General features: G+C 28.0%; 2 protein-coding genes across 2 annotated transcripts; one reads left to right on the top strand and one right to left on the bottom strand.

Annotated features, from left to right (window-relative positions):
• Window positions 1–3328: 3328 nt before the first annotated feature.
• Window positions 3329–5212, bottom strand: LOC112732873 (WRKY transcription factor 22). The gene is made up of 3 exons (XM_025781685.2): window positions 4634–5212; window positions 4337–4447; window positions 3329–4212 (listed from the first exon to the last, which is right to left on the bottom strand). The coding sequence occupies exons 1-3, from the start codon at window positions 5035–5037 to the stop codon at window positions 3684–3686; spliced, it is 1044 nt and encodes a 347-aa protein (XP_025637470.1). The 5' UTR covers window positions 5038–5212; the 3' UTR covers window positions 3329–3683.
• A 15333-nt stretch (window positions 5213–20545) lies between these two features.
• Window positions 20546–24316, top strand: LOC112732865 (uncharacterized). The gene is made up of 9 exons (XM_025781675.3): window positions 20546–20828; window positions 20989–21256; window positions 21747–21848; window positions 21945–22027; window positions 22118–22234; window positions 22502–22625; window positions 22717–23359; window positions 23483–23664; window positions 23961–24316. The coding sequence occupies exons 1-9, from the start codon at window positions 20707–20709 to the stop codon at window positions 24075–24077; spliced, it is 1758 nt and encodes a 585-aa protein (XP_025637460.1). The 5' UTR covers window positions 20546–20706; the 3' UTR covers window positions 24078–24316.
• Window positions 24317–25497: the final 1181 nt, after the last annotated feature.

Here is a 25497-nt window from a genome sequence, read left to right as displayed (position 1 = left end):
TGCTTGAAGAAATGGAAAACGTTGGAGTTAAGCCCGATACGGTCACTTACAACACTCTGCTTTCCTCCCTAGGCAAAAGTGGAGATTTTGAAACTGCCAATAAGTTGATGAAAAAGATGAGGAAAGAGGGTCTTGTGCCTTCCGTGGTTACTTTTGGGGCACTGATACATGCAAATTGTTTAAATGACAATGTTGATTATGCCATGACAATTTTCCAGGAAATGTGTTCTACTACATCCAAGGTTCCCCCTAATACTGTTATATACAACATTTTAATTGATGCTCTATGCAAGAAAGATGATGTAGAAAAGGCTGTTTCATTGATGGATGACATGGAGGAAAGAGGGGTTACGCCTAATACAACAACATATAATGCTATTCTCAAAGGGATTAGGGATAAGAGAGTGTTGAATGTAGCTTTAGCACTTATGGACAGAATGATTGCGAATGCTTGCAGTCCTGACTATGTAACCATGGAGATTCTTACAGAATGGCTTTCTGCTGTGGGTGAAATTGGAAAACTTGACCGATTTGTCAAGGGGTATTCAGTTTCGTCTGATTCAAGACCATCATTGGCAAAACTATTTGCTGCCTCAACCTCCTCTCCGAAGGCGCCGTGCAAATCGTCTGATGGGAAGGAATCCTCCACAGAATCAATGGAAAAACTATCTACAACATCAATGGCAAAACTATTTACAGTCTCAACTGATCGTCCCCCGAGGGAGCCTTCCAAATTGGCGGATAGGAAAACCTCCTCTAGAAGATCATCATTGGCAAAAACATCTGCTGCCTCAACCTCTTCTCAGAGGGCTCCCTGCAAATCATCTGATAGTAAGGCTTCCCCTACAACATCAATGGCAAAACTATTTACAGTCTCAACCGATCTTCCCCCAAGAGCGCCTTCCAAATTGGCGGATAGGAAAACCTCCTCTAGAAGATCATCATCGGCAAAAATATCTGCTGCCTCAACCTCTTCTCAGAGGGCTCCTTGCAAATCATCTGATGGTAAAGCTTCCCTTACAACATCATTGGCAGAACTATTTACAGTCTCAACCTATCATCCCCTGAGGGAGCCGCCCGAATCGCCGGACAGGAAAAGAAAAAGTTCTTAGAGTTACCATCAATTGATTTATCCATTCTTTTGGCTTTGATTTATAAGCTGCCATTGATACATTGAAATTTTGCTAGTTATGTACTAATAAGAATAGTTGTACAAGAACCAAGAAGGGCAAATCATTTTGTGTTCTTAAAGACTTCTATTTTTCATCTTGCCTAAAGATATTTTGTGCAATATCTACATCAGCTTCTATATGGCCGCAGTTGCTACATGTTTAAACCTTCTATTGTGTTTGGTGAACAAGCAACTTCTTAACATTTCTCTCCCTAAAGGCTTTCCAAAATTCTTGGTTTGATTGCAGGATGAAATGAAACTATTCTGTCAACTGAAAATGGAGCTTAGAAATTCTCTATCTTCCCTTTTTTAAGTCAAGTTGTGCATATCAATTGTATTATTCTATATTCGCAGCAAATTTATGACACTGTCAAATAAATTAAGGTAAATTTCAACCCTAAGTTAGGTGTTATTAATAAGAGGATATATCAATCTCTTTAAATTTGTTATTCTTATTATTTTATTTAGAGATGAGAAAATTTTAGAATACCAAATTGAGTTATTTTCATATGACTTTAATGTCCCAGGTTTAAACTATTGAATCGGTTATTAATATTATCATGCTGAGGAGCTTACATTATATATTTTGAATGTGGTATTTTTCTGAACTCTTCACAAAATAAAATATTTTTCACTTATATTTTTATGCTAAGACCTTGTATTAATAAGAAGTTAGTGTTATATCAAATATTATACAACTTCAGTTGTAGGAAGGTTATTATATTATTTTTAGGAATAAAACAAAAGTTAAGTGTAATTTATCCGCAAAATCATGTGCTTTATGTTAATACATGAGCTTGAGCACTTAGATTAGCAAAGTACCCTTTTGCTCTCAGACAAATATAGTACCAAATTGGTCAATTCCACTAGAGGTTGGTGCATTTGTTTCTTTATTTTGGAACCAAGCAAACGGCACAAAGTGACAACTATTCGGAGTGTTTGACATGTTACACTCTAACGTGGCTCTTATTAGCCATGTCATGGAGTTGACTTGAAGTACTTTGCTTCTTGCATCATGAATGAAACAAAGTTTCAGTCAACATTTTCCCTATTTGTGGATTATTCCTTTGTATTTCACTATATGTAGTAGGATTTTTTTTTTTTACGGTATCCATTAATTCGATAAAATAATGATTAATTTATTATTGATCAAAACTTTATTTATAAATTTATTATTGGCTAATAAATTACTATATACATAATACGAAATTCGAACTTTAATATTTATTTTAATAGATTAATAAATTAATTATTAGAGCAATTCAATCTGACTATTATATATGGTATTTATTTTATTTATTAACAAGGTCTTAAATTGCGGTTTGCAATCGTCAATTACAACTGCAGTATAATATTAGTTTATGTTATTTGATTGTAAGTTAAATTATATTAGGTCTAAATTAAGGTTGTAACAAATTCCATTAATAATAAAATAAGCTTAAATTTAAAATATAAGGGCCAGAAAGAAAATCACACTGCTAATGTTCACATGGCAAGAACTTGTGGCTATGATTGCATCTACCACATGTTAAAATCTTGTGTATATGATGCATATAAATTATAATATAAAATTAATTATCACATAATGAGAATTAAAACTTTTCTAATCCATAATTCATAATGATTACTAATTATTTGCAGAAATTATTATGATATGCCAAAGTCTATTCATCATTTGATAAAATCACAATTGGATGTGCTTGACTAGAACCTAATTCCTCTACAAAACCCTTCTTGTCAAAAGGGAATCTAAGCTATATATATTTGTGGTTGAGCATATGACTATTGGAATAACTACCCCCAATTATGAACCCTTATATCATATCATAGTCACATAATCTTAATCATTGCCAACCAAAGTCAACGCCAAGTGCTATGCAAAATGTAATTTATCACACAACCAAACTTTTTTTTTCAAAATTTTTTAGTTCGATACGTTAAAAATTAATCTGTTATGGATTTAAATTTTATTTTAAAAATTTATTATTAATAAATAAATTATTATATACACAGAAAAATTTAAATTTTTGATATTTATTTAAAAATGAACTAAAAAACTAATTATTCGACAATTCAAGTTCGATAATTCAAGTTTGATAGGATGAACTACTAAAAGAAATAAAAGCATGGACATAATAAGTGATATACCCAAAAAGCTGTTGAAACAATTGATTTTTCATAATTAAGATTAATAAAACATAAAAATACCAAAAATCTACCTTATTTCTATATACATACTATATGGGAAGCACTTTCCTTCCCATTAACAAGGCAATGTTAGTTAATATTCCTCCCAAATGCATCATTTCCTCTACTTTAAAAAAGTAAAAATAAACAAGTTTTTCTATCCTCTATATAGAAATCTTGTAATATATCTCATAAAAGATGTGGATTGGAGCTTCTTTTGTTTTTTTCTAAAAGCTTCTTTCATAAACTATATATCCTGTGAAGATTCTTTGAGACTGAAACATATCTGATCTTAGTAATCTAATGAAATGATGAAACCAATTAGTCAGCTACCACCAGCAGCAGTGGCAGCACTATTGGCCACAAAAGGAGGAAGAGAAGGATTAGGAACACTTGTTGAAAAGCATGAGTCTCCATCAGTGGCTGTTGTCAGTTCATCCAACCCTTCAAAGAAATCATCAGTTATCTCCATATCTGGTGAACCAAACTCAGTTTCCTCAAGCCCACCATCATCATCATTCATCAAATAATCCTCCATGTTGTCCTCTTCGCTCTCCGACTTCTGCGCCGGTGTGGCCTCGGTTTCAGCCTCTTCTTCCACTCCTGAAGTGGAAGGAGAAGCCGAAATCGAGACCGGCTTCATTGTGAGGACCATTTCAGTGTCCCCTGTAGTGGCTATTTCAGGTGTTTGTAGCTTTTGGCGTGAAGAGCCAGCAAGTGAGTTTCTATGAGTTGGAGCAGGGTGGTTGTGTACACCAGTGAATGTAACTATGAACTTTGTTGGATCTGATCTGTCCCTTTCAACTTGTTTTCTAGCCAAACATCCTTTTGAGCTGCTACATCTATAATATCCTCTGTTAATCACACATGAAAAAAATAAAACAAATCTTTGTTAACCCTTTAGCTCAAAGCTTTGTCTTTTCTTTGGTTTGTGCTGATTTTATTTGATCAATAAAGCATTCAAAATTGAAAGCTAACCTTGGATATGGTGAACCTTTGATGGGTTTCTGTCCATATTTCCTCCATGCCCATACGTCTGAGGAGAGATTCTCAGCTGAAACTTGACAAACGTTCTTAAGCTGATTCTTCCTGCGCATTTCATCAAACATATCAAAGGCATGTTCTAAAGTATTTTTAGGGGGGAAAAATTCAGGTAACAAAAATAAAGCAATTACCAAACATGCTAAAAGATGAGATTTTTAAGTCTAAATTCAAGAATTTTCTAGTGGAATCTGATTCCATTTCATTTGCTGAAGGAAAAGGAACTCAATTTACCTTCTTTTAGATCGTGGGGTGGTAGCTGAACCTGCATGGTGAGGGTTCTTACCGTTATTACAGTTCTGTTGCTGCTGTTTATGTTGTGTCAGAGCTGAATTGGGTGGTGATGATGAAGAAGAAGAGGATTGAAAAGACTGAAAAGGCTGTGATTTGAAGAAGAAAGGCTTGCAAAGATTATGATTATGCTGAAGTTCCTGAATGGAGCTTCTTAATTCAAAAGGGTTGTTGTTGGAAACCGAAAAAACATTGCTTTGTTGTTCGTTAAAGAACCCACATGAAGAAGAAGGTGGAGGTTGGTAGGAAGTGGTGGTGGTGGAGGTGGTGGTAGTGGTGGTGGAAGAGGTGGAGGAAATGGTGGCGCAGCCTCTAACAACGGCGTGGAGATCCCAATCGTCGTCCATGTTGAAGAGAAGGGTAAGAGACAGAGTCTGCAAAAGATGTGTTGGTGTGAGAAAAGGGACAAAAGAAGGCGCTGACTTTTTGTAAGGTTTGAGAGAGAGAGAGAGAGAGAGAGATAAGATGCTATTGAAAAGGAGGAGAGAAAAAGACAAGTATATATAGAGAGAGAAAGTGGACAGTTTTTCAATTTTCACACACTCAAGTTAGAGAAATATATTAGTTTGTATTTTTAGGGAAAAAAATTTATAGTCAATATAATTTATTATTTTTTATTAATATTTTTAATTATTAGTCTATTTTTTTTAGTTTAATAATTTAATAATATATTTTTTGTTTATTTTTTAAATATTATTAATTTACTGTATGTCAAAAATAATAAATTTTGTTAGTATTTTAGTATTTTTTACTTTTCAATATTTTTATTTTTGATGCTTTTGTGAAAAATATAAAATATAAAATAAATAATAAAATTTATTATTTTTCTTCTCTTTTAATTTTTTCAAAATTTTGAAAGAATATCTTAAAAATAAAATAAAAAATAATAACACAAATTAAACATATTTTTTTCATAAAATCTGTTAATAGAAATTTGACTAATCTGATTTTATAAGGTTTCATATTGGATTTCTTAATAAAAATTTTTGTTAGAAAATTTTATCATAATAACATTGAAAAATGTTGTGTATATATAAAAAATTAGACATTATATATTTATATATAAATCTATATTTTTTATGTTTTTTAATGTATATTTTTTATTTTAATATATATATTTTATGTAGATAATTAATTTAATAGTTAATTTTTTGTGGTACACATAGTATGATAATAAAACATTTGGATGAAAAATCAAAATATATGTGCTTATATTTAATTATTTATTATAAGTTACTATAAAATATGAGTAAATGGTCAAATTAATTTTTAAAAGATCATTTGTTTTTTAAATTGATTATCGGAATTTTTTTAGTCAAATTCATCTTTTAAATTAGAGATTTTAAGTAAATCATGTTAGTCTTTTTGCGCTTCCATTGTTGATGGCGTTAGAATTTATTGATATGACACGTGACACCACAAACACGTACTTGATAGTCTTTATTGATAGTTAATATAATAAGTTTATGACATTAGATTAAATTAAAACCTAATTGAAGAGGACTTTAGAATTCCTCAATTTGGAATTAATTTGATTTAATTTAATAAATTTATTATATTAACAATCAATTAATACTCCTAGATATGTGTTGTAGTATTACTTAACATGTATTATCAACAAATTTTGACGCTATTAATAAAGAAAGTGACGAAAAACTAACGTGAATAACTTAAAATTTTTGAAGAGCGAATACAAATTTGATTAAAAAATTTTTTTGGAAACCAATTTAAAAAATAAGTAATCTTTCGCAGATGAATTTAACTATTTAACATTTATTCTATAAAATATATAATAGTTTTATTTTTATTTAAATAAAATTGATGTTCAAAATCCAATCATATCTAAAATCAATTTGGAAAGTAATCTCTAATTAATCATTTACCAAAAAAAAAAATTCATTCATTTAATTTAAACCTAATAAATGGTTCATTGTATCTAAAAAATATACTAAATTATTTAAACTAGTCAAACTTTATTAATTAATAAATAAAAAAACTATTTACAAATTAAAATTAAACATCAAAATCAGTTCATTATGTATTTATATATAAATATATGCGTAATATAATTTATTTTTAATATATATTTTATATTTTAATGTATATTTTATTCTGATAATTAATTTTATAGTAAATGATTTTAATGTATGTACACCTAATATAACTAATTTTGATGAATAATTTTAATGTACACCTAATATTTTTATGTGTATTCTAATGTGTATTCTATTTTATGCTTTTTAAACCTACACTACTAAGACTTTATTTGATAACTTTTTTATTTTTTTTAAAAATTATAATAATATATATGTTTGGTAAATCAAATTAAAAACCGTTTTTAATAAGTACAAACAATAATAATTACATTTGATAAAATTATTTTTAAAAAATTTTAAAAATATTATAATAGACATAAATATAAGAGTAAAATTTTAAAATTATTTAATATATGACATTATATTAGACTTTTTAGTTTTGAGAAGTATAAATTCTATTTAAAAATCTCTATTTTAAATATTTTCAAAATCATCTAATATTTTAAAAGCTATAAATATAAATATATAATTTTTTATTAATTTATCAAATACAAAACAAAAAACTTATATTTTTAAAAAACACTAGTAGATGTTTTATGTTTTATGTCACCATATATATAGCTAGGTATAGCCTCTTGACAAAGAATTAGAAGATTCCTGAAGTTTTGGACTATTAAATAGTCCTAATAATAAAATATATTTTTTAAATTTATAAATAATTGTTAAATAATTATTTTTTTATTTTATTTATTAATTAATTAACCTTTTATATATTATTTAAGTTTAAAATTTATTTTTTATTTTATAAATTATTATTTATTATTCATCATCTATATATTATTTTCTTTTATCTTTATAATTATATTATTAATAATTTAAAAATATAAAGAAATAGAATATTATTCATCTACGGTTACTTTAATTCTAATTTGATATGTTCTATGAATACGATAATGAGTTCAATGTAAAAACAATTTCAACTAATTTAATTTTTCAATCTCAAGTGTTATATTATAAAATTAAAATTCAAGCTTTATTATTCTTTTGAATTGAATTATCACTAGAAGAAGAAGGAGAAACAACGTGAATCATTTGAGAAAGATTTATATAATAAATTATATGTTTGATTTACTCGGTGGCGCAAACAATAAAAAAAGCGTATTTATTGTGAATACAATCGATTAGAAATATTTTTGAATCAATTGGTTATTATCTGTTTCAAAATATAATAGTTTCTAAAAATATTTAACTAATTGTTTTTTTTAACCAATTAATTGGATAGGTAATAAAATCGATTGACTAAAAAAATTCTAAACTTTTGCTCATAAAACAATCGATTATTGTGAAAGGAAAATTATTTCCATTCACTAATCAATCAATTACTTGAATAAAAAATAGATGGTTTTTCTGTAAATTGCAATTCTCCTATTATCAAAAACATATACATAGCAATTGATAAATGATGATCAAGATTGTTAATAAACAATTATATTATAAAATTGGAGAATTAAAAAAGAGATTAATAACAAATTATGAAATTATTAATCTTAATATTAAAAAAATTAAAATTTAAAATTTAAAATAAAATTAAAAAATTCAAAATAAATATTAATAGAATATTAAATTGTTAATAATAAAATTATAAAAATAAGACACATGTGATGAATAATAAAATAATAATTTATATAAAATATAAGATAAATTTTAAAATTAAATAATATACAAAAAATCAATTAATAAATAAATAAATAATTACTATTTAATAATTATTAAAAAATAAAATATATATTTTATTACTAAAAATATTTAATAGTCTAAACATTATGAAATCATCCAAATTTAAACCTAGTTTCTTTAAATCATCAAAAGTATTCTCTCTCTATTATTTGAAACAAGAAATAAGGGGGGGAAAACTTTTTCAGTGTATTTATGTTTGTTTTCCTATTTAGAGAATCAAATTGGGGATGTCAGAATCATAATGTTTCTATCATCTATATTAACTTCCTTGTTTGTACAATTATTAAGCTTATATAGTAAATTATAATAACCAGAATATAGTTAATTAAAGTGAAAGATATTTATCCTCTTAAGTCTTAATCAATATAATTTCAATTCGAGTATAAAGTATGGAGTGATTGGTGTTAAAAAAGCTACTACAAGAGGGGAAAAAAGTTATTAGATCATCATCAGTTGAACTATATATAAATGGTATTTTGCTAACCAATCCCCCTAGATTAATAAGGTTAACATTAAGAGTAAGTTTATAATTTTTTAATAAATACATAACAAAGTAATGAAAAACTTAAATTATATATTTTTAATTTTAATTTATTAATAGTACAAAAAAAATTATATAATTATCTAATTAAATTTATACCTTTAGATAATTATTTACACAATATATTTAAAAAATTATTTTTTTTATAATGTAATAATATACTATTAAATATATAGAGTAAAGTATTAAATTAGTTTCCTACGGTTGGACATAATTTTGTTTTGGTTCTTAAGGTTTAAAATGTTCTATTTAAATCAAAAAAGTTTTATCTAGTTTTAATTTAGTCCCACCGTGAAGTCAAAGTTAAATAATTAAGAGAATGTCCTATATGACAGTAGTACAAGAACAAAGGTCAATAATCTGGAGAACAAGTAGAAGCTCCAAAAGCACAAAATCAACGGTAAATACATCAATACATTTATTTATCATTCTCCTTAGTTTTATATGAAAATATTTCATTTAAATTATAAGAATAATGATAAATAAATGTATTGATACATCCACGAATGATTTTGTGCCTCTAGAGCTTATACTTATTCTCCATATTATCGATTTTATTCTTATACTAATGTCATATAGGACATTCGTTAATTATTTAATTTTAACATCACGGTGGAATTACATTGAAGCTAAATGAAATTTTTTTTGATTCAAATAAAATACTTTAAATTTTAAAGACCAAAATAGAATCACATCTAAACGTAAGAGACTAATTAAATATTTTACCAAAATATATATGTAAAATTCTTTTACAATATTATATATGTCACTTTCAAAATAAAATAAAAGGGTCTTTACTTTTATGATCAATTTGGCATCTCTCTCTCTCTCTCTCTCTCTCTCTCTCATGGTTCTTTTTATATGAGGGGGTTGACATTGTAAAATTGTCAAAGGGTAGTGATGGTCCTCTAGAATTTGCTCTAAAGAATCACAAGGATACACGTAAGCACCTCTCTCTATAATTATATATACGAGACTTATATTAATTAATAGTAATATAATAATTATAATAAATCATAAATCATAAAATATTTTAATAGCGATAGACATAACAAGAGAATATTAAGATCATGACATCAAGTTCACTGAATCCATCTATCATCCATTATTTCCTTCTTCATCATCCATCCATCCTTTTTTGTTCTTACTTTTCAAACGCCATCTATATTCTTATAATATATACATCATATCTTCATTATTATTCTTTCATAATAAATGGGGTCTTAATTAAATAATGTTGATTATTTGATTAGTTAATTGAATCCATTTATATAATTTTTTTGGTGATGATTATATTATTGGTGCAATTATTATTGTATGAATAAACCTCAAATGATCAAAGTAATCTATAAATAAATAAATTACGGTAATATAAAAAAGACAAAAAAATAGCTAAAATTTATCTTATTTAATTAATATTTTTTAATTATTATATAACTAATAAATATTAAGTAAGATAAGTTGTAATTGTTTTTGATTAATTTTTTTTATAAAATATTTTCCATAAATTATTGTATGACTTTTAGAGTGTTTAGTTATGAAGTTTGGTTTAAAAATGATTTTGGATGGGAGAAAAAGATTTTAAAAGATTTGCTTAGATAATAAGAGTTTGGAAGTTTTCTTTCAGCCTTCTAAATTTTCTGAAGCCACTCTTTTCAAGTTTCTTAATAAAAAGTTTATCAGATTTTGATATAATTATATTATTTTGTTTTATCATTAATAAATTATTATAATTATATGGTATGATGTCTTTAATAATATGGTGTCTAATTTACCAAAAAATATAAATTAATAATATTTAATAAATTTTAAATATTTAATTTTTTACTTTAAAAATAAATTAGATAATTTAAATACTAAAATAAATAGACACCATAGAATAATTGGTTTTGTTATATATATATATATATATATATATATATATATATAATAAATTATTTTAAAAAGGATAAAATGATAAGCCTCAACGCTTTATGTCTATCACTTTAAAATCATGAACAAAGAAATACGTTAACATTTTAAATCTTCCTTGATTTTCTCTTCGTCTTTCGCAACTCACATACATTATCTATTTGACTTAATATTATATTATTGGTTCTCAAACTTTTCTTTAATATAGAAATCAATAAGAGTAGTAGTGCAAACTATTTATTTATTTATTTATTTAGAAATTAAAACTCTCACTCTTTCATAAAACAATAAGAATATAGATAGAATTGACTAACAATATTCCTTCTCTCATTTGATTTGGATATATATAAATAAATTAGCCCACATACATATAGACTGCATTTGTTTATAGTAACAGGACACTAAAATATAGATATAGAGATATAAAATTATATTTGACAGAAGAAATATAAACAAAGATAATGTGTTCAGATATATTAAATTAGTGTATTTTGTGTCCATCTTGACAAGAAAGACACAGTGACACTAATAAGGGACACAGTTTATTTTTCATTATTTTTTTATTATTTTTGTTAATTTTTCATAATTATATTTTTTATTATTATATTTTTCATCTCAAATTTTTTGAATGAAAAAAAATGAGAATAAATTAGATTTTCATAATTTGTTATAGTTTATCACCAAATAGAATACAAAAACATAAAATTTGTGTCTCTATCCATCAATATTTTGTCATATCCTATTCTCAGTATCTTATTCTATCATGTTCTCAAAACAAACGCAACTATATATAACACTTTTGTTCGTTAATTTTGCAATTTTGCATTAAGTTGGACTTGATCGCTTAAGAACTTTATACTTTGTTTGGATATAGAAAAGAAAGTGGAAGGAAAGAAAATGGGAAGAAAGAAAATGAGTGGAAAGAAAATAGAAAAAAAAAGTAAAGTTATTTGTATATTGTTTGGATTAAGAGAAAATAGATGAAAAAAAATAGAAAAAAAAATTTCTTTTGTTTGGATGAAAAGAAAATTTAAAAGAAAAAAAATTATAATAATATAAAATTACATTAATATTCTTATATATATTATATGTAAATTATAATATACTAATATATTTAAATTATTTTTTAATAAAAAAAGTGTTTCTAATTATATTTTAGAATTTTAACGTATTATTATTATAAACAATAATATTTTTTAAATTTATTTTTTTATTTTTTATTAAATATTATAAATTTTGTTTTTAATTTTAATAATGGACATATTAATAATTGTACTTTTACTTTAAAACTCTCAGCAATTTTCTTCGCAAATTGAGAAAAAAAACTTGAATGTAGACCCTATGTTACTATTTTCTTTTTCCATCCAATTTCTGTGCTGATCCAATCAAAAAAAAATTCCATTTTCCTTCAATTTTTCTTCCTTCAGTTTTCTTTTCTTCTAATTTTCATTGATCCAAACATAGTGTTAGGATCCAGCAATTAAGTGCATGTGTGCCTGCATTTGCAAAATCATATGAACTTTATCCAAATACTTTTTGCAAAAAAAGAAAAACGTATAAAAGAAAGCTGTCTTGCTTAATTATTTATTTTATTTTATTTTTTTGGAAAAAAAGGAAATTAGTATCTTGTGACATGTATGTAGAACAATAAATGTTCAAATATGACCCATCTTACATAAATTGCATACTTGTCAAGTAGTGTCACAATGTACACTACACCATATAACATCTTTTTCTATCACATTTATGACATTTGTAACCGCTAAAGATTTATAATCGCCGAAGGGAAAAATATTAAGTATATATCTAAATAAATTTTTTAAAATTTTGTATAGGATATTTTTGTTTTTTAAAAATAATTATTATATTGAGATTTTGTAGTTTTATAAAAATAAGATGTATAAATCACTATTTTAGTTAAATTTATTATTTTTATTTAGATAAATAAATTCTCAAAAAGTGTAATGCAAGAATTTATATATTTTATTTTTTAAAAATTTAGAAACTTTAACGTAATAAATTTGTTTGAAAACGAAAATATCCAATAATAAAAAAATTTTAAAAATCTATTTAAACATATTCTCAAAAAAAAGTTATTGAATATAAAAGAAAAAAGGAAAAAACTCGTCGGCCATATATTAACATATAGCAACAAAATTGTGTTTAATTTGGAGTTAGTTGGCATGCATGTTAAATGTTTGTTTAATATCAATGTTCATTATGCCTTGCTATTTGTTATATATATTAATGTAAGTTAATTTATTTTATATCAACTTGAATGGATAAAATTGTCAGTTTAATCATGTATGTGTTTAAGTAAGTTTTGAAAATTTAAATTTTGTGTGTGTATAATAATTTATTAGTTTAATGAATTTTAAAATAAAATTTAAATATATAATAAATTAATTTTTAATTTATCGAATTAAAACATATCATAAAAATTTATTTTATTTCACGTGTTAAATCACTTAAATGACATGCATATAATTAACTACTTGTTATATAATAATATATAACATAAAAATATTTATTCTTTAGTTTAAATTTCCAAAAATGTCAAAAGCAATTACCTAACAGAAGTTTATTACTTAATTTTTCTAAATAATTTAAAAACTAAAGCTTAACTTTTTTTTAAAAACAAAAAATTACATTCAAATGCCTTTATAATAATTATCCCCTATTCCTCTCCATTATTCCCCATCTTTGTATTGCTAATTAAGCACAACAACAAATATAGTTATTGCTAGTTAATTAAGTTATAGCAATAATAACTATGGATTTGAATATGAAATCAAGAGTGATGCCTTCTCATTTGACAATAAAATCTTACCAAAATTCTCATCATGGTCTACTTTTTATCTCCATATAACAATATAATGAAAATTACTTTTTTCTAAAAATAGTAGGTTATATTTTATTAATTATTAAAAATAAAATATAAAAATATCTAAAAACATAACAGTATAATAAAAAGTGAAAATTTTCTAAAACAATACACTGAAGGTAGTGTATTGATCCAATGGTGTATGGTTAAAAAACAAAGAAAAATCTTAAAAAAAAATAATAATCAAATTAAATGGAACTAAGAATTTGCTTCATGGAGATGACGATCTAAACTGAGAGTTCTTTAGATTTCATGAAGCAACTTGATAGAATTTGTTAGAACGAATGGCAGACAGTATTGAAGTAGAACCTTTAAAAATTAACTGATTGCGAACTTTCCAACAATTTCAACAAATAATGACAAACAAATTAAAAATTACGGTCAACATTTTTCAACTAAAACAATCAAAATTACTTTATCATAATTAAAGTATATATTATCAATATCATACTCATTACCAAACATTCCTCATGTCTTGATATCAAACTCAAAAGATAATTTTTTTGATGAAATTTCAAAAGATAATCTTTGTAGGTAACAAATTTAATTAATTAGTTCGTTAAATATTTATTCTTTATAAATTAAATATCTATTTATATATATTCGAGTTATATACACAAAGAAACACCCAAAAAAAATCTATTTTTAGTGATGAATCAATTTATACGAATGTATATATTTTAACTAAATGGCATTATATTCTCTGTTCCCTTATGAAAAGTTCACTTCAAGTTTGAGCTTCTCTAACCAATGAAAATAAAATTCCTAATATGCAACCAAAGAAAACAAAAACCTAAAATAAAAGAAATTAGGTCAAATTCCTAAATATGCAACTTTGTTCTTTTTTTTTTTAGTACATATAATACCACCAAATCGGTCCTACCCAACGTAAATAATTACCCGCCGACCATAAAATACCGATAATTTTGACTAAATAAATTAGATAAAATATAATAAACAAAAAAAAATGATGAGCAATATTATAATAAGGTTGAAGAGATTAAGAAACATCTGTAAAGAGAGGAAGATGCCACTTATTCCACTGCCTAATAGCTATATATGGGGAATATATGCAATTCAAAAATATTATTTATAAACTAAAATTAATTATTAAAATAAATTATTATATATTTATATATAAATATATATTATTTAATCTTTTAATATATATTTTATATTTTAATATAAATTTTATACTAATAGTATGATTGATTTTTGGTTGATTTTAATGTACATATAACATAGTTATATGCAATTATATATAAATTAGTCTTTTCGTATTTATATAGTTTGTTTAAGTAAGTGTCGGTTTATGCATGCAATAACTTATTTACTAATGATAAATTATTCTTAAATAGAATTCATATCTACGATAAATTAATACTTGATATATCAGGTTACGTTAAAGATACGGTTATATATATGATAGAAATTTAGGTGCAGTTGACTTTACGTGCAGTTGATACCTGAAAAGTTGTTAAATAATTTGACTGATTTGATTAAATTTTCATTTAATAGCTCTCAGATATCAACTTCACGTGAAGTCGACCTCACTTAAGTTTTTTTTTTTATATATATATATATATATGTGTGTGGACAAACATGAGTGGGGGCGCTAGCATATGAAGTGGGCATGGGGCAAGCAAAATACATTATTAGATCTTATACTATGTGGTTGGCGGAAATGCTTCAAAAAATGTTTGTATATTACATGGTGGTCACAAGATGTTGATATATATTAATCATGTCATGAAAGCTAGCGAGCTCTACACTCAGACTTCTAATGAGGTGTGTGTGTGTAAGGCATTGAAAGAGACTGAAGTGATGAGATAGTGATAAACAATCAAGCAACATGCAATATAAATATTAGAATGTATTTGCTTCGTAAATAGTATTTCACTTTCACAAAGTTATTGTAGTGATGATAAGCTAACTACTATGTATTTTTATATAGTCATTCTTATATTTCGTTAAAAATATTTTATACATAAAAATGATATCAATATCTCAGAGAGTTGTGAGAGTGAGAGTAAGAGTGAGAGAGAGATTGAGAGCTGTAGTTTAGATGAGTGATTTGCTATTCAAGTAATTGGTAAAAACTAACTAACTTATAGCAGCTGCTAACCACTCTAATTAACTTCTGTTATTCTATAATTGTGTGCTTTGTTCTATTATCTTTTTATTTTCCTTCAAACTCAGTAATTGAAATTGCTCAATTTTGAGTTTGGATTGAAAAATTGCAAGTTTAGAGGAGCTGATTGCTTTGGTTATGACATCGGCAATTTGAGCATTCTTAGATGTATGATGAATTCGAATTCATCCTTTGGTTACATGATCTCGCATTAAATGGAGATCAATCTCAAAGTACTTTGATCGAAAGTGTAGTATAAAATTTGCGAACATTATCACAACATTTGCATTGTCACAATAAACTTTTGGTATAGGCACCAAAATATGAATTTCACCAAAAAATTTTCGAATCTATAGTAGCTCAGTTATTATACTTGTAATGCCTCGGTACTCAGCTTCTGTGCTAAAACGAGAGACAGTAGTTTATTTCTTCGAGCACCAAGACATAGGATTTGGCCCAAACATAACACAATAACCAATAGTAGATTTTCGATTCTCAATGTCTGGAACTCAATTAGAGTCATCAGTGTACGCTATAAAAATCAATTCAATATGTTTGCGCAGATGAAGACCCAGAAAACGCATTCCTTGTAAATATTGGAGGATGTGCTTTACTACCTTCCAATGCTTGTTAAAAGGAGTTTGCATAAATTGACAAACTTATTGATACAAAAGTTAATTTTAGACCCAATAAAATCTCCCATTTGAGTTTTCTTAAGCGAATCATAAATGTACTTTCTCTGGGATAGTAATAAGCCTTTCCAAGATGTTCGGACAATTTCAATGCCCAAAAAATACCTTAACTCTCCCATATTTCGAAGTGAGAATTTAGAGTGAAGGTGTTGCAACAATTTGGCAATAGCCCCCTTTGAAGTTTCAAAGACAATAATATCGTCCACATATATAAGGAGGAACAAAGTAGAGCACTGTTAACTTCTTTTTTTTCATTTTTATATAACTGTGTTTGTGATACAAAGGATTTTTTTAACTTTTCTTGATGAAGCATAAATAAAAAATTTCCTTTTTATGATTCTCTTTTTTGGTAATATCTTTTCTTATATTGTATTCATTTTTCTCTCTTCTTGTTTGAGAATATAAACTAATTTTTTGTTCTCCTTTTTGTCCTAATTTTAGAACTTTTCTTTTCTTTTTTCTTGTTTCAAAGAGTGATATGATGTGAAAAAAAAGAGAAAAAAGAGATTTAGTTTCGGTAGAGTGTAGTGTTCGAATGCAATAAATTTAAATGAAATGAAATCTGAGTTCAGGAGAACGAGTTTTGGTTATGAACCACCGATTAGGCTTGTCATGGATACGAGTTCACTTTCTTTTTTTTCGTAATTTATTGCTTTTATTGCTATTCATCATATGATGTAAAGATTTTGTTTGAGTCATATTGACCCAGATACAATATGGACTTATTTTTTATAATTTTTGGACTAAGATAATTAATTAAAATTCTGCACACTAAACAAAATTCATTAGACAAACAATTTGACAATTAATTCAATAATATTTAGTTATCATCTTAGTTATAATTTCGTTCTCTAAATTTAATAATTTTTTATTCATATTTCATTAATAATAATTTGTATTTATAAAAATTTTATATACAAAAAATATATAGTTTATATTTATATTTATTATAATTTTACAAACATAAACCAATACAATTTAAAATAATATTTTTTAAAATTTTATACACATAAATTAATATTTTTTTATTAATAATAATTTAATATTTTTGTTGATTAAACAATAACAAATACTGACTCTACAAAATTTCTGATTTTTTAAATATATAGACACCTAAAACTCTAACTTCTCAAATAACACCACTCATTCGAGTAAATATTATTTTTTATTTTAAAAAGATTTGTTATTAGCAACTGTAACCATATAAGTTAATTTGATACATATCAATTGAATTATTAGTTTGACAAAACTCTCCAATAAATTATTAATTTTAAATAGTTTTGTTAAACTAATATAATATCTGATATGCATTAGTGAATTAATTTATATATTTGTCATAATTAGAATTATTAGTCCTTAAATATGCAATTATATATATATAAACGAAAATATGTATTTGGTATTTTATAAAAAATAATTATACATAAATAAATTTAATTATTCGTTTATTTTAAGTTTAATTATTATATTATAAAATATTAATTATTCTAGTGGCTAATTATTTAGTTAAAAATATCTAAATTAATATATAAAAACATATACCATATATAATAACTAATTTGTAATATAAACATGATATTTTTGTTAAATCTTGCTTGGTTAAAATTAGGGTTGTACACACGGATTGGATATAGTCTAAAATTTTATTCGATTTGCACTGCATTCATTGGATCGGATCGAATATCGGGTATATTCACATAATTGAAAAAAAAAACTGTTTTAAGGTTCTGTTTGGCTGTTTTTACAAAAAAATCTAAAAAATTTATTTTTTATCTGTTTAAGCCTATTTACTCCTAAAATATTATCAATAAAAGTTCTCTTGAATAATAAAAACAAAATAATAATACAAGATTTAAGTTTAATTATTCTAAGTTGAAGTACAACATAAAAAATTTAAAACAAGATATCATAAAATTCAAAAAATAACACAATAAAATTCATATCATATTATGATTTACTTTTTTAAACTATGCTATTTATATGAGATGTGCGAAGATGTGGATTTGCAGATCGAATCCGCGGATATCACTGGCAAATCCGCAATCCGATCTTACTATAGTGCGGATCGGATAATATCCGAAAAATTCAGATCAGATGCGAATAACTACCGCGAATGTGAAGATATTATCCGATCTATGGAGCCCTTGTTAAAATTATAATTTGTAGTGTATTCGTACTATTATTATTAAACCTATTAATTAGACACAAAAAAAAAAACGAGTTAAATTCCAAAATAGTCTATGAGATTCACAAAATGTACCGATTTAGTCTTTGAGTTCCCAATTGCACTAATTACGTCCTCCAGATTCCAAAAAATGCATCAATATGGTCCCTCTTGAATTTTCCATTCATATTTCTTGCCGGCGAGAGTGACGTGGCGAATGATTGGCACGTTGGAGACCCAAGCCATCATCCCGCCAACTCTAAAGTTGCCGTCCCCTTCTGTCCGTGTTGGCCGAGCAACTTCTTACCCTCCTCGCCGTGATGCTCGTAGTTCTTGCCAATTACGGTGTTTCTTGCGGTCTTTCTGTGTTATTTTGCTTCTCGCCGAAATTCTAGTTGGTGAGTCCTCTCTTTGCTGTGTTCTTGCTGTGTTGTATTCGTTTGTTAATTTGCCTAATTAATTTATTAATTTTTTTGTTCTTGTTTTTTTGGCATTGAATTTTTTTCACCTTCCATCTCCTTGGTTGTAGAAAGCCACATGGGGAGGCAACACAAATTAAAGACAACGAAGAAGGATCATATTGATTTGGCATAGGATTTTCAGAATTTCCAATTACACCCGCGGACACACAATGTGTTCCAAACTAAATTCACAACAAAGTATTGCAAATTTGTTATCAATATCGTATCTCTTGTTGGGAAAATCGAAAAAGTCCTATCATCAAGCTCATAGTTCAACATTATTACAAATTTCACAGCCAATAATATCCACCTCAGCAAACTAAATCGTTAAGTCACCGAAAATGGGAGGCCATGGCAGCCTCAACATTCTCCTGCAGAAGCGGTGAAAATGTCTACAACTACGAGAACAGAAAAAAGATCCGCCGCAACGAGGAGCAGGCCGCCAGAAATGAGCAGATCAAGCGCGACAAAATCAGAAAGCGCGACGCCGAGTTCTGCCTCAAGCGCCTCTGCACCGCCAAGGGTTTGGCTCCTCTCGTTAAGGCCAAGGCAAAGGAAGAGAAGGGGGAGGAGGAAGAAGAAAAACCGGAATTAAAGAATTCGGACGACAACAGACACATTAACTTGTTCGAGGGGATTAATATTTTTAATCGTGTACTGAAACCGAGAAGATGAAGGAGTTGTTAGGGGAAAGGGAAGAGTAGAAGAAGGAGAAGAGGATAAAGAAAAAAGAAGGGAAGCCTTCGGGGGTGGTGGTGGGTCCCGAGGATGAGAAGCATAGGTTAAGGTATAGGGTAGTAGGGAAGGGTGTAAAGATGCCTTGGTATCTTGAGATTAGTAATGGCGCTGATGAGAAGGCCGGTGGGGATGATAGCGATGGGGAAGTGAAGAATGAGAACAAGAAGGAGAATGGGAGGAAGACTTTGGAGGAATTGAGAGAAGTTGAAGAAGGAGAAGCACGAGAAGGAGGAAGAGAGGAATGATCGCCAATTCGACGACGTTTTCATCCTCCATCGTGGCAATTATTCGCCACGTCACTCCCGCCGACAAGCAATATGAATGAAAAATTCGAGAGGGACCACGGTGATGCATTTTTTGCAATTTAGAGAACGTAATTAGTGCAATTAAAAAGTTAAAGACTAAATCGATGCATGTAAATCTCAGGAACCACTTTGGATTTAACTCCACAAAAAACTATTGATTTCTCAGGGTAATTCAAGCATCACGTGACACGCACGATCCCATTTTCCACTTGTTTTTTTGTAATTTTCTCCTTCCCGCCTCAGAAAATCTAATTCTGCGCCATTCTTTTCTCTCCCACACTCCTCATTCCCCCCTAATTATTTTCTCGGGAAAAAAAATCTGCCCCTGGCGAGAAAATAATAACCTAACATGTTCACAACAACTCAGAGAGAGTGAAGAACAGTTGAAGCTAACCACCACCACGCACCGCAACGTGATGGTGGACGAAGAAGGTGAATTCGCCGGCACAATTTGCTCCATTTGCTACGAAGATCTCAAACCAGTTTCCGAAGATCTTCAATCTATCTCCGTTTGCGGCCACGTCTTCCACGAGCTCTGGTAAACAAAATTAAAAACAAAAGAAAAAGAAAATGTGAAAATTCCCGCTACAAACCCCCTTTTCAGTTTTCGCTATTCAATTGAAGAAAAACCTAACTAAAGTTGCGTTCTTTTTAACTCGATAATTTCTTGTGCGTGTTGGTGTTTGGAAATTCTGCAGCTTGCAGCAATGGTTCGAGTACTGTTCGAAAGCGAAGAAGCACACTTGCCCCGTTTGCAAGCAGAGTTGCAGGGTCGGCGATGCTTGCAGGCTTTACTTCCAATCGGTGGGAGATGTGGTCGAATCTGTTATGCATCGGAAGCCATTTGATTCCGAAGAAGATTCCGGAGTTTTGAGAAAGGAAGTGAACAGGTTGGAGGTCAGGCTTTCGGGGCTTAGTTCAGAGTTGGAGAAGAAGGGGAAGGAAATTGAGCAGCTCACGAAGGAGGTATTTTATTTTATTTGAGCCCTAATTAAAAATTTCAAATTTCTTCCCATCTTTTTGGGACATTAAGTTAGTTCTTCTAAAGTAGTTGCATGCTAATTTAGCCACTTTTGTATTATTGTATTTAAGCATCAATTATGTCATTGGATAGATGTTTATTTTATACTATGCAAGACTAAACTAATATGAGTAACAGTTGAAGTGCTAATTTCATGCCATTTGAATGTTTTGGGTTTTTTAATTTGTGTGGTGAAGATGCTTGTCTTGAGATTTCTTTTTGATTGTTGTTCAGAATTGTACTGAAACTTTGCACTGGTGATTGGTTAATTGCTTGTTTGGTTGCTGCTATGTTTGGGATGGGAAATCCATTGAACATTTGTCAGTTTATGAGTTTGAACTTGAACTTAGCAGCAAGAAGATTGTTAAATATTAGTTGAATTCATAGCTGCACAAATGAGAGATTAGTGATCATTATACATGACTTTACTTTCAGCTTGGTGCTTGCAAGGAGAAAGCAAAGATTGAAATAGCATTAAAAAATGAGGCCTTGAGTCAAAAAGCATCCATGCAAACCGAGCTTCGTATGAAGTCAGAGGTAAACCACTATATGCACTCTTGATTTTATTTTAGTAAACTAACTATCCACTTTCTATAGCCTCATTGAAATCCTATGAATTTCATGTCGACTTAGGAGCTTGAGAAGTCAACTTTTGAGTGCTATTCATTACAAAAAAGAAATATCACTTTGGCTAAAGAAATTGCGGCATTTAAATTGTAAGTGGAACTACGTTCCCATTGTGTATACTGTATTATATATCTGCATACTCACTGATTGAGAATATGGTGGCCTACATTGCATTGCAGAGTCTCTGATCTTGACCTTAATGAAGAGGAAGTTTTGAAGTATGCAACTTTGGGTAACGGGTTTAATGATAAAGATACGATAGACACATTGAGCAGATCTATGGTTCGGCGTAACAGGTTTGTTCTTCAAATATTGGTATTTTGATTTTCACAAAAAGCAAGATTGAAAATGGATGTAAAGTAGTGAAACTTTCTAACAATATCTGTATGGACAGTATGGTTTTGAAAAGTATTAAATACAGGTTTTGTTCTTTGCAAATACAACATTTGTTGGTGCTTAGCTTGTAGGCATGAAGCCATGAAGTTAGTGTTAGGTTCTTAACGTTTTGCCTAGTTCTATTTGCATAGAATGACTGTAAGTTCTCATTGCATCTATTTTGTTAGGGATTACAAAGATCTAATAGCTAAACGCAATGAATTAGTGGCCAAGTGCAATCATCTAGAAAAGGGTGAGGCTCGGTACAGTAAAAAGCTTGAGAAGGCTAAGGAGAAGATTCTTAAATTGAAGGTAAGCACATGATTTGGGTGCTAGTTGATCATCTTATTAATAGCTTTGTTTGCAGGTCAATTAATTATTAATTTTCTGAGTTACTTATCAGGCTAGGGTACAAGAACTAGAGACAGCTGCAGAAGTAAGAGAGAACCATTATCTGAAGTCTTTGAAAGCTTCAAAGATGAATAAGTGTTCAAATAATCTTGAAAACAACCTCAGTTCTAAGAATGATGTACCCACGACCAGCAATACTCCATTAAATGAGCAAACTAAACAAACTTCACCCAAATCTGAAATGGACTTGAGTGTGAGCAACAGTAAATCTCTACAATTTTCAAGGATAGTCAACTGCATTCCTACCGAAAGTAAAGCTGTAAATGTTAGTAATGAAAATAAATCTACCCCTGCTCTTCGAAAAGAGAGGGATTTTATATCTCTTGATGCTGATGCTTCAGAATTTACTGAACCTTTGTCTGGAGGGTCAAGACGTGACTGCAATGATCGATACAGGGATGGTGCTGCTCTTAGCAAGCCTACTGTAGCCAAGTCAGATGCAGCATCCGAAAAGAAGGAAGAAACAGCAGCTCAAGGAACATGTAACTTGGCTGATTCTTCAAGAATTGACATTGATGTTGAAATGACGAAAAATGATGTCATTGATTTGGATGATGATATAACATTACTCGATAAACAAGTTCAACCCAAGGTTAATATTATAAAGGAGTCACCACCAATAATTGCAAATCCAGGTATGCTGCTAGTTGTGATTTTAGTGTGTTTTTCTGTATATTGATATTATCTTCATACATAGATTGTGCAAAATATTCGAATACGACTTGAGAGTTGGAATTTCCTTCTCTCTTAAACTGCAGGGGACATTTGTTTTTCTGGCGGATTGCTTGGTCCTGATGGATCACATAGGTACTTGGGTAAATGGTGCAAGCGTAGAAAAAATGGCGAATCGCAATCGGTAGATGGAGGATTGATAGCTGTTGGGGCTGATGGTAGAGGTGGCAGAATTAAAGTTCTAAGGACCGCAGGCCAAACCTTCATGGTTAGTTATTTACTTCTTGTTGTCAATCATGTCCACATGTCCACTTTCTTGATTCTTTTTCTAAGTTTTAATAACCAATATTTAATCTTTGTTATTGTGTTAGAATTGAAGATTTATATATAGCCAAACATACTTTTCTGTTCTCTTTTAGTGCCTCATGATTGCTGGTTTCTTAATGAATTGGTTATAATAACAATATCCAGTAATACTACTTTCAAGTACCTTGTTTGAATATATACAACAGTAAATAAATGGCATGCTGACAATTGCTAAAGTAACCTGATTGTTTTTTGCAGGATGACAAGGAAAATGACAAGGAATCAAAAAGGTTAAAGGTTGGACCTAAGAGAAGTAGTTTGCGACCCCAGGGATGTCTGCAGATAGATCACTTCTTTGGCAGGGTTAATCACTAATAAAATTTTTTTTCCAGGTTTGTGGGCCTTGTATGTTTTTTCTGTCCATGTTATAAAAGGAAAAGGATTGCATCAGTTGTTACAAAAAATATATACCATGGAAAAGGATGTTGATTTTGGACAAAATCTTTTCCAATTGCTAGTGAATAGTGATTACTGGTGTCCAAAAAGAACTAGTGATTAGCAATATTGTAAAAGGAAAAAGCTCCAATAATATATTGTTTCATGTGTGCTTTTGCCTTGCAATCTTTACAAAATTTTAAAACTTTTAAGGGTTCAACATCTGCTACCAATTGGATGCTATTTGTTATAGCTGAATGTGTTTGTTAGGAAAAAGATTTAGATGTGTATTAGATTAATTTGATTAAATCTTTTTGTGAATGTATTTGTTAGCAATCCTTTGTCATAGATGAATGTATTTGTTAATTGTTTCTACAAAAATATGTTTGTTCTTATTGAAGATGATTGCAACTTTTTTTTTTTTAAAACAATATTGCTTTATAGATCCTCTTTGTGGGGTTCTACACAATTTTTATTTATTTGCTTTTTATTGTCTCCTTTTTTCCTTCAGAGGGAGTATGGACCCTTTGACACTTCTCATAAGATAGTAAGATACTGGATTTGATAGTTTTGTAGTTTGGAATAAGAGAAATTATGTTCTATTTTTAGATTGTATATGATTTCCTTTTTAAGCAAAACTTTTTAATGTATTCAACTCACCAAAAGGATTTTAAAGCAACAAAAATAATAGTACCCTGATATATGAATTCCAAAATTTGATATCTAACAAAATTTTCAAATGTTTGTTTTATTTTATAACATTTTGCTTTTAGTTGAAATTCTCAACATTTTTACTTAAAGAAGCTAAGAAAATGATAAAAGAGAAAAGAAAATATATTATAATGAAGCTCAATGTTTAAAAATGTCTAACAAGGTATAAATAAAATTTTCCAAAACTATTATAATTTCATTGCATTCAAAGAAAATTATGAAAAAAAGTGATGTTTGTACTCCGAATTTCTCAAGTAGTAGTGTTTATGAAAACTAATACAACTTAAGACTAAAAATCAAAGTTAAGGTGCTTTATTGAAAGAAATGTAGATGTAAAAATAAAAAAACATAAAAACTAAAAGTGATAAAACAGAGTGTGACATATAATATGGCAAATAGATTTTTTTTTCCTCAATTAATGTTCTAAAATATGATCTCAAAACATGATTTTTTTTTATATATATAACATTATATGACCAGTAGATATTATAATTTTTTATTAATATTTATAGGAATTTTACACATAAAAAATATATAATTTATATTTATGTTTATTAGAGTTTATACACATTAATATAGTTTGTATTTATATTTTTTAGAATATATATATAAATTAGTAAAATTTATTTATTAAAAGTAATTTAATATT

The sequence above is a fragment of the Arachis hypogaea genome, chromosome 2 (genome assembly GCF_003086295.3).
Source record: "Arachis hypogaea cultivar Tifrunner chromosome 2, arahy.Tifrunner.gnm2.J5K5, whole genome shotgun sequence".
In the NCBI taxonomy this organism is placed as follows: Eukaryota; Viridiplantae; Streptophyta; class Magnoliopsida; order Fabales; family Fabaceae; genus Arachis; species Arachis hypogaea.
This window is presented reverse-complemented; position numbering and strand designations above follow the sequence as displayed.